Source organism: Lytechinus variegatus, chromosome 2 (assembly GCF_018143015.1).
Source record: "Lytechinus variegatus isolate NC3 chromosome 2, Lvar_3.0, whole genome shotgun sequence".
NCBI classification, from domain to species: Eukaryota; Metazoa; Echinodermata; class Echinoidea; order Temnopleuroida; family Toxopneustidae; genus Lytechinus; species Lytechinus variegatus.
The window spans coordinates 25,130,563-25,149,234 of NC_054741.1; the positions used below are offsets into that span (position 1 = coordinate 25,130,563).

General features: G+C 34.2%; 1 protein-coding gene across 1 annotated transcript in view; it reads left to right on the forward strand.

The window, feature by feature from the left end:
• LOC121409703 (mucin-17-like) overlaps positions 1 to 18,672 on the forward strand; it is a 172,253-nt gene that overhangs the window by 56,948 nt on the left and 96,633 nt on the right. The window contains exons 21-27 of the mRNA XM_041601610.1: positions 844 to 1,089; positions 7,957 to 8,211; positions 9,905 to 10,153; positions 10,779 to 11,024; positions 15,611 to 15,865; positions 16,740 to 16,988; positions 17,598 to 17,843. Of these exons, the coding sequence (XP_041457544.1) occupies positions 844 to 1,089; positions 7,957 to 8,211; positions 9,905 to 10,153; positions 10,779 to 11,024; positions 15,611 to 15,865; positions 16,740 to 16,988; positions 17,598 to 17,843 (1,746 nt within the window). The remainder of the gene's footprint in view (positions 1 to 843; positions 1,090 to 7,956; positions 8,212 to 9,904; positions 10,154 to 10,778; positions 11,025 to 15,610; positions 15,866 to 16,739; positions 16,989 to 17,597; positions 17,844 to 18,672) is intronic.

Consider the following 18,672-nt stretch of genomic DNA (forward strand, 5'->3'; position numbering starts at 1 on the left):
AAATTGTCAATAATTTATCTATTATTTGCTACTCATAAGAAATATTGAGAGCCATGGGTCAGAGTTGCAATTCGTTATAAATTTTTAGGGTATATTATTCATTCAATGTTTGGGTCAATATTAACGTTAAAAGAGATAGAAAATAGAAGAGGGGTGCCTGTTATAATGAGAAAAGTGGTCAATAGTAATTGGTCATGATGAAAGGAGTGAGACACAAGTCATACTTGTAGATAGTCCCTTTTTTAGATAGGAATAAGAGCATCACTAATGGGTATAGAGGGTTGATTTTTATGATTGAGGTTAACAGTTGCTTTTAATTCTATAAAGCACAGGGAAGGCTGAAATCAGAGGAATACATCCCTTAAAATGTTTTGTCCTATATTTTTACAATGCAAAATCCTTAATGGCCTCTTTTTGTGTCATGCAATTTTTGAGATCACATTTCCGACACCCGAAATTGCAGTTAGGAAGTTACTTGACATTTTGTAAGTGTATGTCATGTCCAAAATTGCTTGAAGACTGATTTCAAGTGCAAATCCTTTGGCCTTGCATTTATTGTCATTTTATACTCTTCACCCAGATGTAGTTAATGGTTACCCGGAAGGAAGAAATTCCTTGATTGCCCAATCAGTTTGGGCATGCTAAACTTTGGCTAATAATAATATCATCATGTTAAGCAGGACCCGCAGGGTGAACAGTTTTTGGAAATGAAGGGACTAACCTTGGTAAATATGAGGTTATTATTATTATTCATGCATGCACTTCAAATCCTAGTGATTTACCTGTATGTTAGCCAGGTAGTATTTTTTTACTATAGAAATTGCATTGTTTTACCCAATACAGTGGATCGTGTACCTCCACAAGTAACATGTCCGGCTGATGAAGTATATGACGTTGAAGTGCCATTGAGTGGTAGAACAGTTACTTTTGGCACTGCAACAGCAATTGACTTTTCTGCTGTATCTCTGGTCAGTGTTACACCTCAGACTGGAACTTTCTTCTCCACGGGATCAACTACAGTGACATACACTTACAGAGATGCCAGCAACAATCAGGCTTCCTGCAGTTTCTTGGTCACTATTAATTCAGGTAGGAGTACTGACACTTCAATTCGATGGATTCACTATGTAGTGCGCCATCTATCAGTTGCTGTAAACAGTCTAAACTGTGGGGTCGACATCGCGCGCAGGTGCAGGTAGCGCACAGTGCTAATGCTTTGAAATGAAAACCATAATGGCAAGAAATTCCCTAAAACGGTCTAAACTTTTGCATAAAAATGCAGGAAAATTTCTCTCCTACCTCCTGGACCTTTGTAAACAACATATCCGGACGAGCTGCATCGGCCAGTGCTGAATAATAGCATGCATGCATTTACTTTATTACTCGCACGTGCAACAGATATGAACTTGTTTCACATGATGCATTGTGAATTTCGGCCTGTACGCTGCAAGGGATAGTTGGTCCACCGTATTGTGAATCCACCAAATTTGCTATGGTTTGTTGTAACATGGTGGCTTTAAAAAACGGTTGTATGTGTAAAAGTGGGGGATTTTGTACCGAGGTTGAAAATTATGCAAGTCCCAAAATTGATAAAAAAGTAGTGTGTCTGACCAATAAAAATGAAAAATGATCATCCTTGTATAAGTGAAGGAGGTAAGGATGGCCATACTTTTCCAGATATGTAAGCATTTTACTACATCTTGGTAGCCATTTGAAAGTCTTGTGAGGATTATCTTGAGACCAGCCTTCATTTTAACGAAACTATGGGATATAACATTAGAATTGTTTAATAAGAAAAACATAAAGGATACTATGGTATGTTCATGATATCATTTGGGTAATCTGGTTGGTCTTAATTAATGATTGTTACATGTATAAGCACCTTAAATATGGGTGTATGCTTCATTAATTCCTAAGTTCATCAAACAAAGAGGTTTTCAATTGTTGGATGTTTGACTTACCACTTTAATATGTTGATAATTAGCCATGAATATTAGCTTTTCAACTATTCCATTACTACAGTGCACAATCGGTTCAAACAATTTTTTCATGAAATCATTGATGGAAGAGGAAGAATTTATTGTATACATGTAGTACATGTATGTAAGTATCATATCACAGACAGATCTGAAACTTTTGAGAATACACATTGCTTTTTGTCTGAATTTCAGATACCCTCTTACGAAATGACTTTTGGGATCGTTTTTCATGTTGATTTTTACTCAGTCTTGCAAAAGTTTGTATTATATGGTTTACAGTAGAGTAGATTTTCAAACCATTAGGTTTTCATTACAGCATCTTTATAGGAGCCCGCAAAGTTCTTTTTGTTTCGCCTGCATAGCAGAGCAAGACTGTATGTAGGCACCACTTTTCCGATGGCGGCTTTGTCAACATTGAAATCTTAACAAAGGTTAAGTTTTTGAAATGTCATCATAACTTAGAAAGCATATAGGGGTCATTCTCAAAAAAATGATACAATTCACAAAAAACGTGTCTCGACTATCTTATGTCCGCTAGCTTCACAACCCTGAACATTTTCTACAAAATTTTTATCAAGAAAATGACAATAATAGACTAGTTTCACAAAGCATATGCGACCAGTGACTTGTAAAGCTCTAATTTAATTACAAAAGCCTTTTATTTTTGCTTTTTGTTAGAATAGACACTGTCTCGGGTCAGTTTTAGATTTTACTATCATTCTCTTTTATAAGTACTCTGTATTTCTCACCTACATTGATGTCTGGTGAGGGCAGCATGGTGTAAACGTCTGACATACTGCGCTTATCCTAGTATTTGATGATCACTTTGTGATTAATTTCACTTTTAACTTTGTCCCAAATTTGTTTTAACCTCCGTAACGAATACTGCCACAAGTTTTTTCTCCCTTTCAAACTGAATTATATTATATGATAATGTGTCTGCAAGTAGAGTGATAATCAATAATAAATAATTGATAGGGAATTATCATATGTGTTTCCTGTTTTACACGAAAATAAAGGACTATTCTTACAAAATGAAATGTATGACTAAACAGATTTAACATCCGTAACGCACCTTAAGAAGATATGCAGTTTAGCAGTTCTGTTAAGAATTCAGTATTATATAGAATAAGAGACACCTTTCATAATAAATACAGTTTGCAAAGTTAGGGCTGCTACAAAAGGACCACGTTGGACCTTAAAGCATAAAGACATTAACTTCCGCAACATTTTTTCTTGAATATGCTACAAATTTGTGCTTTATCGAATCACTCCGGATCATAGAGATATAAATCATATAAGGTACCCTCCACCTACTTACCCATTAAAATGATAGCTATTCATCCTTGTAAAATTATTATTACACACCTTATTTTCGACATCACTTTGTAAAGAGGGAAAATTGCCAGCGAAAACAATTTTCTGCGAATTATATGCGATATTTAATGCTTTTGGAATTTTAAATGATTCATTATACAAATTTGGAATATTGGCATCTTCTTTAGAACTTAACATAACTTTGTCTAATGCTGAAGTCGGCAGAAACGGTGGAAAGAAAGGGAATAAGGAGAAACAATAAAACTTTCATGGACAAGGAAATAGAAAGGAAAACTGTTTGCAATGAGTCATGAGCAATGATGAGGAGGGTTATTTCACCGATCAAATATGTGAGCGCAAAGCGCGAGCTAAAACTTGTGTATAGTCTAACCTGAAAACTTGAGATTCGAAGCATTTTTTGTAAAAATGATCAGGAGGATATCTGAATAAACTATTAATGTGAGTACAAAGTGCTAGCTGATTTTTTTTAGTATTCTGACTGAAACCTTGACATTCTAAACAGTGTTTGAACCAATTACAAGGATGGGTATCTTAATTGATGCGACTGTAAATTTGTTATGTTTTGATCTGAAAACAATCATTTTTGGACGTTTTAATTTGAGAACAAGATATATATCCAATAAACAATTATTGAAAAGGTAAAACGCGCGCTTTTTGAAGTTTAGAACCCAAAACGGGACATTCTATTAACTATTTGTAATCATAAAAAGGATCGGTGTCTTGCTAAGGAACTGATGCGCAGCGAGTGCAATGCGCTAGCTGAAAATGTGTCATTCCAATATAAAAACAGACATTTTAAGCACGCTTTCAAATAAAGAGGATATAAATTGAATAAAAAAATAATTTCATGCAATAGAATACAAAAGAACAAGTGGGGGTTACATGTATCTACACCATCAATCAACTCTTTTAATATTCATGAAGATATGCATAGACCAAACTGTTCCCCTAAAATACTGCAAATCTTTAAAATGGCATAACTTCGTTATTCCTTGTTCGATTTTGATCATATTTGCAGTATTTTACTTTTTCAGATTATTATCTGTTCAGAACATATTTTTTGAGCCTGGATGCGCATGAAAAGAGCTGAAATATTTGATATAGGTCTACTTACATGAAAACGTAGAAAGGGGTATTCAAACACTCAAGGTTTGATGGAATTTATTAATGAAATACGTATTTCGATAATCAAACATTTTGGCTATTCATCATTTTTGTAAATCATTTTTGTAACAGGCTGCTTAATTGGGTATCTCAATGAAACAAAAATCATGAAACAAAAATCGCGATTAGATCATATAGATTCCATTGATAATTTATGTATTTCTGATATTTTAGCCTCTTGTTTCATTCACCTCACTTTATTATTATTCGTTTCCCCCTGTCCTTTTAAACGTTTTTTTTTCTTCTTTTTTTTCTCTCTCTATCTTTTTTGGCTATTGGCAAGCGGTGGGATTCCTCATAACCCAGAGAACTCATCCTGGTTACGGGACTACGATTGTTATATTTTGTTTATTGCCAGAAACTTTTAAGATGAACTGCAATTCTGTGGCCCTGTTATTCGGTTTTCTCATTCCAACTTTGAACAAGAACGACAATAAAATTACAGTTTCCGTTTCATGTTATGTTTTCACTTTTTTAGGGGGTGGCAAATTAAGCTATGCGCTCCACATTTATCTTTATTTATTAAAAATAAGGTAATACGAATACCTAAATATGGATTTTCTTAAGCTAACAATAAATATTGCAATTTGTAACTTGATTTAACTTCCGTAATGAAGATTGACAAGGGTAAAGGCCACTCGATGATTTGATGGTAAAGTATCTTGGGATTCCCAGAATTGGTCATGCATTTCTTAGGATCTTGCTTAGGATTTCTTGAGGCCAGAAACTTCTAAGATGAACTACAATTCTGTTGCCCGGTTATTCGGTTTTCTCATTTTAACCCTATCTAGGCCGGGGTATTTTGGGAGTTCCTATGGCCGGGGGGGGGCCTGGGAGGCCCCCCCCCTAAGATCTCGGCCGTCGACCGCGCTATCGCGCCGAAAATTGGCACACGGGTTGCCTGGGACATAATCTACAAGATTGTATAGTAATTTATTTCATGCGAATTGCTATTAAGTGATTATGCTAATTTATGCGTAATTAGTATGCGAAATCATACTTTTTCCTCTAACTCCCTAAATAAAGCTCCAAATGTACTAATTTTTGGTATAGAAACTCTTTGTGGTGTCCTAAGCAAGAGTACATGAAAAAAAATGTGATATCAAATCATTTTCTTATGTATTATATTGTTTTTTGCAATTTCTTATGTATTTCTTTGTTTTTTGACCTTTTGTTTTTCTTTGTTTTTTTCAATGAAATTTGTTGGGGACTGTTCTGTGATCATAAAAAGCATAAAATGAATACATTTAGACTAGCAAAACTAAAAATAATCATACATTTATGAAATTTGGTTGAAAACACAATTTGCATTGACTTTGTACACGAAATCACGTTTTTGAGCAATTTTCGGTCTGACATGCACTTACATAATGTTGCGTAATTTCGGAAGCACATACCCGGGTGACGCAAAATTGGTCTCAAAAGTTGCGCAAGACTTGAAAGTAAAAACTCAGCGAGCAGCGCGGTCAAAAAATTTCGCACAGCGAAAATATCGCGCGATTCGTTGAGGGGGGGGCCTCCGAGGCCCCCCCCCGGCCTAGATAGGGTTAACTGTGACCAAGAACGACAATAAAAATGACAGTTGGCCGTTTCCTGTTCTATTTTTAACTTATTTCATTGGGGGGGGATTAAGAAATGCGTTCCACATTCATCTTTAAAAAAAATGATATACGAATACCTTGATATGGATGTTCCTAAGCTAACAAAATAAGTATTGCAACTTGTAAATTAATTTTAACTTCCGTAACGAAGATTGACAGAGTTAAATGCCATCGAGAGAATTGAATGGTAGACTATCTTTGGATTCCCAGCACTGGTCATGCATTGCTTAGGATCTCAGGTTATGGATGAAACTTATTTTAAGGTTGCCTCATTCAAATTATGAACATTATACTGAACAAAAGATGTGCAATGATTTTTATGGTACTTTTTGTTATATGTTATTTGGTAAAATCCTGCTTCTGAAAAACAATATTGGATATTTTTCCATCTTGCAAACATTTTGGCTTCAGAGATAAAATTGTTGATACCACACTGAAACTAAATTGTGTGCATTTCAATTCCAATCATTTCAAAAGTGATTTAATTGAGTAACATAAGTGGGCAATGCTAACGATTAACCTCCGTAACATTGATATACAGTGCTCGAGTTAATCCGGTCATTACTTCAAATTGACGCAACAGCGACTTGCCCCTTTTCTGTTGCCACTTTCTCATACATGGTACTTTCACAATATGCATCTTTCAACCCATTCTGTAGACTTCATTTTTACGATTTCCCCCCCCCCCATCAATTGGTGCATTTTTCTGAGAATGACCCATAGACCAAGTTCATGAAACTTGGACATAATGTTAATCAAGTATACCTGAACATTATGCCAGAGTTTCAGGTCACATGACCAAAATCAAAGGTCATTTAAGGTTATGAACTTTTGCAATTTTGGGGGTATTTATGGAATTGGCATCATAACTTTAAAACATTTGTGGATCTAGTTCATGAAACTTGGATATAAGAGCAACCTTCTTTTTCTGAATATCATATGCAAGTTTCAGATCACATGGCCAAGGTCAAGGATCATTTATTTTTTGTAGACCATGTTGGGGAATCAATATCAAAATCTTAACCAAGGTTAAGTTTTTAAAATGTCATCATAACTTGGACAGTATATTGACCTAGTTCATGAAACTTAGACCTAATTGTAATGGTGTATCACTAAAGATCCTGCCTGAGGAACAGGAGACAAGACCAAGGTCAAAGGTCGTTTCTGTCAACGAACTCGAACCAAGTTATAGAATTGTCATCATAAGTTTAAAAGTCTTATGGATCTAGTACATGCAACTTTGACCGAGCAACCATGTATCCCTGAAAATCATGTGCAAGTTTCAGATCACATGATCAAGATCAAAGGTCATTTAAGGTCAGTGAATTCTGGCTGTGTTGGGAGTATTTGTTGAATTGGCATTATACATGTAACTTAGAAAGTGTATGGATCTAGCTTATGAAACATAGACATAAGGGTAATCAAGTATGAATGATTGTTTTGCACTCGTCCAAGGTCAAATGATCCTGGTCTAAGGTCATTTTGGGTCATTGGACATCCAATTTTATTATTATATTAGTGTTCTCTTTGTGAATAATTATTCAATAGCTGTTTTAGAAGTCAGCGCTGCTGCTATATCAAATTGCGTAATGCAGGCGAGACTGCCAGAGGCGTTCCACTTGTTAAATTTATTTAGAGATTCTTTAAAGAAATTCTTCACAAATGTAGTATCTTTACTTCTCATGTAGTTTCTTCTTACTTTTTTTTTAATCTTTCTACTTTCTTTCATTTACAAGACTTTTTCAATCATAATTCTAATTGGTAAATATAGTGAGTCATGAGATGTATATAAACTTTGTCTAGAAAGACAATTTGCATTAAAAATTTTTCCAGTCATTTTCCAAATCTCTATTCTAATTTCCATTTTGTTGTAGTTGACAACACTCCACCAGATATTCAAAACTGCCCTCCTCAAGTCAATGAAGAAATTGGCTTTGGTGCAACATCTGGTGTTGTTGCATGGCCAATTGTATTTGCATCTGACAATTCTGGTCAACTTGAGGTTCCAAGTCTTTCGCATAACAACGGGGGTATCTTCCCCTTAGGCACCACAGCTGTTACGATTGAGTTCAGAGATCTTTCTGGCAATACAGCCGTATGTTCCTTCACGGTCACTGTAACAGCACAAGGTAATTCCTGTGATTTAAAGTTTGAGTCTTAAACAATGTATTTTACATGCTCTATAACAATTTGAGTTGAAAGAGGTTTTTGAAAAAATTGTTATCAAAACAGAAACAGGCAGAGCAGAACATGCAATGTAAAGGATTTAAAGAAACAAACCCTTTTCTTACCCTGAATTCATTTAGACTGGACTCTAGAATAATGAAGTGTGATTGTATGGTTAATATTTTGTTGGGAAGGGTTTATTACACTGCCTATATGAGGGCCTTGATTTTGAACTATCAGATGTTTGCATATCATTGCCCTCTGCAGAGGGTTTATTGTGGCTTATATTTTCGGGTCATGTGTTTGTCGATATTGTTTTTGTTCTCTGTATGAATAAAAAAACTGTTCGATGAATTTGATAAGTGTATTATTGCGGGCTTATGTCTAGGTTTAGGTTCATTTTCTTTAAGTCTGTGTCAACTTGAGTAAATACTTTTGAAGAATGACATCCTGTATTAAAATGCATAGTGCATGAATTTTAGGACCAATAATAATGACTATACTTTGGGCTCTCAACTTTGCAATTATTTCATATGATTGAATTTATTCTTCTATGTGCTTTTTTCCCAATGTTCCTTTATTTAATTGTATTCATCAAATAATTCTAATGATTAAAAGATTTAGAAAAAAACTATATAATTTGGTTGGCGGGAAAGGCTGATTATACAATTAGAAGATGTTCCATTCAGTTCTTCTAATGATTTTTGTCATTTTATTTTTTTGTCTTTGTTTCAAAATATTAGAATTGTAATTTTTCTGTATTTCAAGAATTATACAGTGCGTCCCAGAAAAAACGAAACCGAGATTTAGCGATGATTTATCATAACTTAATCATAAATAAAATAGACAAATGACCTATCAATGTAAAGCTTAGAATCTCCTCTTTCATCTGGTATTACTTAGATTATTCCTCATTCACGCATGAGTGAGTAAAAACAATTCGAAGAGAGGATGCCAAAAACTCACTTGGCGGGGGGTATCTGAATTTCAAAAAGAAAATCACATGACTAAAAAGTTCAATATCTGCTCTTTTCTTTGATACCTTAATCACAGAAAATGGTCGAGAATTAAAAAAGTTATGATCCCTCGAAACAATGCTTGCATTTCCCTAATTTCATTAAATAAACTTGTTTTCACCGGTTTCCCACAGAAGCTATCGCACGGTAACAAAAGACTTCATGCATGGCTGATCGTCAACAAAACGGAGTGTCGAGTGAGTTTGAACGCTAGCCTGTAAAACCTCTTCATTTTCTGAAATTATTGAAATTCAAGCCTTATTTCAAATAACCAGAACTTTGTTATTTCTTGACCATTTTCTGTAATTGAGGTATCAAATTAAAGAGCAGATATTGAACTTTTTAAAAATGTGGTTTTCTTTTTAAAACACAGATACGGCCCGCCAAGTGACTTTTTGGTATCCCCTTTTCAAATTGTTTTTGCTCACTCATGCGTGAATGAGAAATAATCTAAGTAATACCAGATGAAAGAGGAGATTCTAAGCTTTACATTGATAGGTCATTTGTCTATTTTATTTATGATTAAGTTATGATAAATCATCGCTAAATCTCGGTTTCGTTTTTTCTGGGACGCACTGTACATACATGTAATTACTCAATTAACTGTAGGACTTTAATCTTCATACTTCTCAATTCACAGCTGATAACATACCACCTGTTGTAAATTGCCCTCCGGACGTTACTGAAACAGTTGAATTAGGCACTTCTTCCAGACAAGTATCCTTTGATACTCCCATGGTTAGTGATAATTCTGGAAGCTTCAGCCTTGTACAAGCAAGTCATCAACCTGGAGATAGCTTTACCACAGGAACAACAAGAGTCACCTACACCTATGCTGATGGAAACGGAAATATAGCTTCTTGTTCATTTGTAATCAACATAATAGCTGGTATATCCATTGTCTCTTTTGGGAAATCTTGTTGGTCATAATTTCTGATAGATGCTTGTATAAGAACTGCTAATACAGGTATATGCTTTATTATTTTATAATTTTATGAAAGTAAGCTGTTTTCACATACTGGTAGTTTAACTTACCACTTCAATATGGTGATAATAGGCCATGGATAAGGTTTTTAACTATCCTGTTGCTATGGTACACAATCAGGTAAAACATTTTTTATCACAAAATTTTCAAAAATTAAGCACATACGTATCATATCATAGACATAATTATATTGAACTTTTGAGATATGTACAAATTCATGTACAAATCTTTTGACCTTGCACTTATTGTCATTTTCTACTCTCCACCCAGATGTAGTTAATGGTTACCCGGTAGGAAGAAATTCCTTGAATGCTTAAGTGTCCAATCAGGTTGGGCATGCTAAACTTTGGGTAATAATAATGTCATCATGTTAAGCAGGACCCGCAGGGTGAACAGTTTTGGAACTGAAGGGACTAACCTTTGAATATATGAGGTTATTATTATTATTCATTAATTCTCTAGTGATTTACCTCTATGTCAGCCAGGTATTATTTTCACTATAGAAATTGCTCTGTTTTACCTAATACAGTGGATCGTGTACCTCCACAAGTAACATGCCCGCCTGATGAAGTATATGACGTTGAAGTGCCATTGAGTGGAAGAACAGTTACTTTTGGCACTGCAACAGCATTTGACTTTTCTACTGTATCTCTGGTCAGTGTTACACCTCAGACTGGAACTTTCTTCTCCACGGGATCAACTACAGTGACATACACTTACAGAGATACCAGCAACAATGAGGCTTCCTGCAGTTTCTTGGTCACTATTAATTCAGGTAGGAGTACTGACACTTCAATTCGATGGATTCACTATGTAGTGCGCCATCTATCAGTTGCTGTAAACAGTTATTCGTAATGTCTTTTTTATTCATAATGCAAGATGAGGGTTTTTATTCATAATCTTTACTATAGGGTTATTTTTCTGATTGAATGCAAATCATCAATCCAAAATCAGAGTTCGATACTGAATTAGAAAAATTGTCAATAATTTATCTATTATTTGCTAATCATAAGAAATATTGAGAGCCATGGGTCAGAGTTGCGATTCTTTATAAGGTTTGATGGGTACTTCATTCATTCATTCAATGTTAGGGTCAATATTAATATTAAAAAGAGATATAAAATAGAAGAGGGATGCCTGTTATAATTAGAAAAGTGGTCAATAGTAATTAGTCATGATGAAACGAGTGAGACACAAGTCATACTTGTAGATAGTCCCTTTTTTAGATAGGAATAAGAGCATGTAAGCAAGAGCAGCTAATGGGTAGAGAGGGTTTCAGTTTCAGCTTTATTTTTTTCTCATTTCCAACAAAACAGTAGACAAAATCCATCTTCAATACAGTTATAAAAATTGGAATGTAATAAAGAAACATGTAACACATTATATATATATTCATCTAAATCATACATTTTAAACTTGATATGGATTATGGAATATTTGTGGCTCGAAAATAACATGCTGGAAATGGAGAGGTCCACTGTGAAGCTGCGCTTGTAAATCGTGGACCCCTCAAAACAAATTATTCATTGATATTAACTTACATAATTAAAATAATGATAGTGGCCAAAAGAGGGAAGAAAAATGTGAAATAAACAATAACATGATGCATGAAATGAGTAATGTACGAAGAATAACAAAGAGAGACAATGAGAAGAACATAATTATCTGCATGTGGACTGAAATAATTAAGAAAATGTTTCACAGGTGATGTATAACGAGTATGAAGTAAACGCGCAAAGGAAAAGGATCAAAATGTATGCCTTAATTGTTGAGAAGTGGTGACGAGTTCTTTGAATACCAACAATAATAACAATGACATTAATAATAGAAATAATAAAAGTTGATGATGTTGATATTCACAATAAAAATAGTACTCATGACAAAAATAATCATGATGATAGTGATAATATTGACAATAAAAGAAGGGGCAAAATAAGTACAACAGGGAGAACTAGGTTTTATACATAGCCAATAAAAATGTCTTAAGTTTTCTTTTGAAGACTGCGAGTGAAGGGGAGTTTTTCAAATCTATATGCAAAGTATTCCAAAATTTAGTGCCTTCAAAAATCAATGTATTTTGTGCTGAAAGTGTTTTTAATAAAGGTAAATGAAATTCTTCAGACTGTCTAGTGGGATATTTATGAATAGTTTGATTCTTCATAAACATGTCATGAAAAACTAAGGGAAGGACACCAGAATTGAATTCATACATAAATTCTCCAAGATGAATCAAGTAGAGATCGTTTACTTTGAGAATATTATGTTCAAGGAAAAGTGGATCTGAGTGGGCACGAAACGGAGCATTGCAGATTATGCGAATTACTTTTTTTGTAACAATATAATTTTTTCTAACAGAGTTTGATGGGTGTTTCCCCAAAGCAAAAGTCCATAATTTAAGTAGGGTAAAACAAGAGAATAATAAAGAATAAGCAAAGATCGTTGTGGAAGATGTGATTTTAGTCTGTTAATGATACCAATATTTCGAGAGATTGTTTTGCAAATATTTTCGATATGTAATTTCTAGGAGAGCTTGCTATCAACCAAAACACCTACAAATTTTGTATGAGAAACCTGCTTAAGTGGGGCAATGTCAAACATAATCTGAGTCAGTAATGAAGCTAAGGAGTTACTAAATAATATGTAATTCGTCTTCAAAAGATTTAATGACAGTTTATTGGTTCTTATCCATTCTAAAACATTTCGCAACTCTGCATTGACGACATCGAGAACATTTGGATCTCTGTGTGAAAAAAATAAGTTAGTATCATCTGCAAATAAAATGAATTACAGTAAATTGGATGATTTATGAAAATCATTTACATGTATATGAAGAATAAACAACAAAGGGCCTAAAAGACTCCCTTGCGGAACACCACAAGTAATATTTTTAGAATCAGATTCTTGCTCATTTAAATAAACAAATTGTTTTCTGTTAGAGAGGTAACTCCTGAACCACTCCAAGGTTTTTCCACGGACACCGATATGATTGAGTTTATAGAGTAAAATGTTATGATTTATCATACCGAAGGCCTTCGAGAAGTCCAGGAATATACCAACTGCGTGAGAAGGAGAGTCAATTGAATGGGCATTTTTTTCTACAAAAGTCATTAAAGCATGAACAGTACTATGTTTCTCCCTAAAACCAAATTGGAAGTTTGAAAAGATATTATTTTTCTTCAAGAAAGTTATCATTCGAGTGACTACTATATTTTCTAAAATTTTGGAAAAAGAAGACAATAACGAGATTGGCCGATAGTTACCTACTTCAAGTGTGTCACCCTTCTTAAATAATGGAATGATTTTAGCAAGTTTCATGGAATTAGGAAATTCACCATGCAGCAGTGACAAATTAAATATATGAACCAATGAATCTACAACGTAAGGAATTATGGCCTTTAAAATAACGTTACTGATTCCGTCAAAGCCGGAACTTTTTTTATTTTGTAAGTTGGAAACAATGTTTGTGACTTCTTGTCTATTCATAGGAAAAAGGAAAATAGAACTTGGATGCAGGACCTAAAAAGTCAGTAAAACACCGGTCAGAATGGGGAATATGTTTAGCCAGATCGTTACCAATTGAGGAAAAGTAATTATTAAAAATATTTGCTATATATTTTGGATAAATTTATTGGATAAATTATGGAAAAATGTATAGTAAATTACATTTTCTAAATGCTTCCTTCTAATACTTCCAACAAAATTTAGCCCCCCTTTTACTTTGGTTCTTGTGTTAGTGGCATGATTTTTATTTATCCACTTGGACTGTTCATTACATTAGCTTTGTATTGATACCAAAATCATGATAATCTGATAAAAATAGTCCATATATAGTGGAAAATAAAAGAGAGTAAATTTTTGCCTGGTCAAGGTACTGTACTCCATTGAAAGGGTCTCATTCACATTCGTGCCATGAGTCACAGACTCCTAACAATAAACCTGGCCATGGTATTGTTTGTGAGGAGGGTTTTTCTCCTCTCCTTTTTCAATGAACTTCCTGGCTGTGATCAAGATGTATTGATTTTTTTGGGGTGGCATGATTCTGTTCGGAAAATAAACGTGATCTAAGTACTCATTTTCAAGGAAAACTCAACGATTCTGTAATTTGTAAACTGCAATAATCCGTCGAACGCTAAACTAATGTGGCACGTGCGATTGATTGATCGGTACACATGTACGGTATACACAAACGCCAGGCTATACATTGTAGCTAGGCATGCTCCGGGGCATGCAATGGGACAGGGGACGTCTATGGGAAATGTGTGGTTGTGCAAAAATGCAAACGAAACACGCCTACGGATGTGTAATAATGCGAACGTAACGCATGAAGAGTTAAATTTGATTGCTTGTTTTATGATTTTCCATGTGTTTTGGGTATCGTGTTTGAACATTTCCAAACGATTTACAAAATATTTTCTTTTTTCTAAACGAATGATATTGATTAATGTGTTTTTATAGGACGTATACTTTAATTTTGCTTTCTCAGTACCTTTTAATTTGTATTTATAAAAAAGATTATTTTTTCAATTAATTGAGCGTAGAATAGATTTTGAAATCCAAGGAAGATTTGGTGTTTTTTATAATTTGTTTTAATTTTATGTTTTGGCATAACTATGTCCAGCTGATTGCTTGATGTAATTAATTCAGGTAGGACTACTGACACTTCAATTCAATGGATTCACTATGTAGTGCGCCATCTATCATGTGCAGCAAACAGTCTAAACTGAGGTTTTCATTACAGCATCTTTATAGGAGCCCCCAAATTTCTTTTTGTCTTGCCTGCATAGAAGAGCAAGACTATAGGCACTGCTTTTCCGATGGCAACATCATCAACATTGAAATCTGAACCAAGGTTGAGTTTTTGAAATGTCATAATAACTTAGATAGCATATAGACCAAGTTAATGAAACTTGGACATATGGTTAATCAAATATTACTGAACATTCTGCCTGAGTTTCAGGTCACATGACCAATATCAAAGGTCATTTAGGGTTAGTGAACTTTTTCCATTTTCGGGGTATTTATGATATTGTCATCATAACTTTAAACATTTGTGAATCTAGTTCATGAAACTTGGATATAAGAGCAGCCATCTGCCAGTGGCGTTCCACTTGTTAAATTTGTTTAGAGATTCTTTAAAGAAATTCTTGACAAATGTAGTATCTTTACTTCTCATGTAGTTTCTTCTTACTTTTTTTTATCTTTCTACTTTCTTTCATTTACAAGACTTTTTCAATCATAATTCTAACTGGTAAATATAGTGAGTCATGAGATGTATATAAACTTTGTCTAGAAAGACAATTTGCATTAGAATTTTTTCCAGTCATTTTCCAAATCTCTATTCTAATTTCCATTTTGTTGTAGTTGACAACACTCCACCAGATATTCAAAACTGCCCTCCTCAAGTCAATGAAGAAATTGGCTTTGGTGCAACATCTGGTGTGGTTGCATGGCCAACTGTATTTGCATTTGACAATTCTGGTCAACTTGAGGTTCCCAGTCTTTCGCATAACAACGGGGGTATCTTCCCCTTAGGCACCACAGCTGTTACGATTGAGTTCAGAGATCTTTCTGGCAATACAGCCGTATGTTCCTTCACGGTCACTGTAACAGCACAAGGTAATTCCTGTGATTTTAAGTTTGAGTCTTAAACAATGTATTTTACATGCTCTATAACAATTTGAGTTGAAAGAGGTTTTTGAAAAAATTGTTATCAAAACAGAAACAGGCAGAGCAGAACATGCAATGTAAAGGATTTAAAGAAACAAACCCTTTTCTTACCCTGAATTCATTTAGACTGGACTCTAGAATAATGAAGTGTGATTGTATGGTTAATATTTTGTTGGTAAGGGTTTATTACACTGCCTATATGAGGGCCTTGATTTTGAACTATCAGATGTTTGCATATCATTGCCCTCTGCAGAGGGTTTATTGTGGCTTATATTTTCGGGTCATGTGTTTGTCGATATTGTTTTTGTTCTCTGTATGAATAAAAAAAACTGTTCGATGAATTTGATAAGTGTATCATTGCGGGCTTATGTCTAGGTTTAGGTTCATTTTCTTTAAGTCTGTGTCAACTTGAGTAAATACTTTTGAAGAATGACATCCTGTATTAAAATGCATAGTGCATAAATTTTAGGACTGATAATAATGACTATACTTTGGGCACTCAACATTGCAATTATTTCATATGATTGAATTTATTCTTCTATGTGTTTTTTTCCCAATGTTCCTTTATTTAATTGTATTCATCAAATAATTCTAATGATTAAAAGATTTAGAAAAAAACTATATAATTTGGTTGGCGGGAAAGGCTGATTATACAATTAGAAGATGTTGCATTCAGTTCTTCTAATGATTTTTGTCATTTTAGTTTTTTGTCTTTGTTTCAAAATATTAGAATTGTAATTTTTTCTGTATTTCAAGGATTATACATACATGTAATTACTCAATTAACTGTATGACTTTAATCTTCATACTTCTCAATTCACAGCTGATAACATACCACCTGTTGTAAATTGCCCTCCGGACGTTACTGAAACAGTTGAATTAGGCACTTCTTCCAGACAAGTATCCTTTGATACTCCCATGGTTAGTGATAATTCTGGAAGCTTCAGCCTTGTACAAGCAAGTCATCAACCTGGAGATAGCTTTACCACAGGAACAACAAGAGTCACCTACACCTATGCTGATGGAAGCGGAAATATAGCTTCTTGTTCATTTGTAATCAACATAATAGCTGGTATGTCCATTGTCTCTTTTGGGAAATCTTGTTGGTCATAATTTCTGATAGATGCTTGTATAAGATACAGGTATATGCTTTATTATTTTATAATTTTATGAAAGTAAGCTGTTTTCACATACTGGTAGTCTAACTTACCACTTCAATATGGTGATAATAGGCCATGGATAAGGTTTTTACTATGCTGTTGCCATGGTACACAATCAGTTAAAACATTTTTTGTCACAAAATTTTCAAAAATTAAGCACATAAGTATGATATCATAGACATATATTGAACTTTTGAGATATGTACAAATTCATGTACAAATCTTTTGACCTTGCACTTATTGTCATTTTCTACTCTCCACCCAGATGTAGTTAATGGTTACCCGGTAGGAAGAAATTCCTTGAATGCTTAAGTGTCCAATCAGGTTGGGCATGCTAAACTTTGGGTAATAATAATGTCATCATGTTAAGCAGGACCCGCAGGGTGAACAGTTTTGGAACTGAAGGGACTAACCTTTGAATATATGAGGTTATTATTATTCATTAATTCTCTAGTGATTTACCTCTATGTCAGCCAGGTATTATTTTCACTATAGAAATTGCTCTGTTTTACCTAATACAGTGGATCGTGTACCTCCACAAGTAACATGCCCGCCTGATGAAGTATATGACGTTGAAGTGCCATTGAGTGGAAGAACAGTTACTTTTGGCACTGCAACAGCAATTGACTTTTCTACTGTATCTCTGGTCAGTGTTACACCTCAGACTGGAACTTTCTTCTCCACGGGATCAACTACAGTGACATACACTTACAGAGATACCAGCAACAATGAGGCTTCCTGCAGTTTCTTGGTCACTATTAATTCAGGTAGGAGTACTGACACTTCAATTCGATGGATTCACTATGTAGTGCGCCATCTATCAGTTGCTGTAAACAGTTATTCGTAATGTCTTTTTTCTTCATAATGCAAGATGAGGGTTTTTATTCATAATCTTTACTATAGGGTTATTTTTCTGATTGAATGCAAATCATCAATCCAAAATCAGAGTTTGATACTGAATTAGAAAAATTGTCAATAATTTATCTATTATTTGCTACTCATAAGAAATATTGAGAGCCATGGGTCAGAGTTGCAATTCGTTATAAATTTTGAGGGTATATTATTCATTCAATGTTTGGGTCAATATTAATGTTAAAAGAGATAGAAAATAGAAGAGGGGTGCCTGTTATAATGAGAAAAGTGGTCAATAGTAATTGGTCATGATGAAAGGAGTGAGACACAAGTCATACTTGTAGATAGTCCCTTTTTTAGATAGGAATAAGAGCATCACTAATTGGTATAGAGGGTTGATTTTTATGATTGAGGTTAACAGTTGCTTTTAATTCTATAAAGCACAGGGAAGGCTGAAATCAGAGGAATACATCCCTTAAAATGTTTTGTCCTATATTTTTACAATGCAAAATCCTTAATGGCCTCTTTTTGTGTCATGCAATTTTTGAGATCACATTTCCGACACCCGAAATTGCAGTTAGGAAGTTACTTGACATTTTGAAAGTGTATGTCATGTTCAAAATTGCTTGAAGACTTGATTTCAAGTGCAAATCCTTTGGCCTTGCATTTATTGTCATTTTATACTCTTCACCCAGATGTAGTTAATGGTTACCCTGAAGGAAGAAATTCCTTGATTGCCCAATC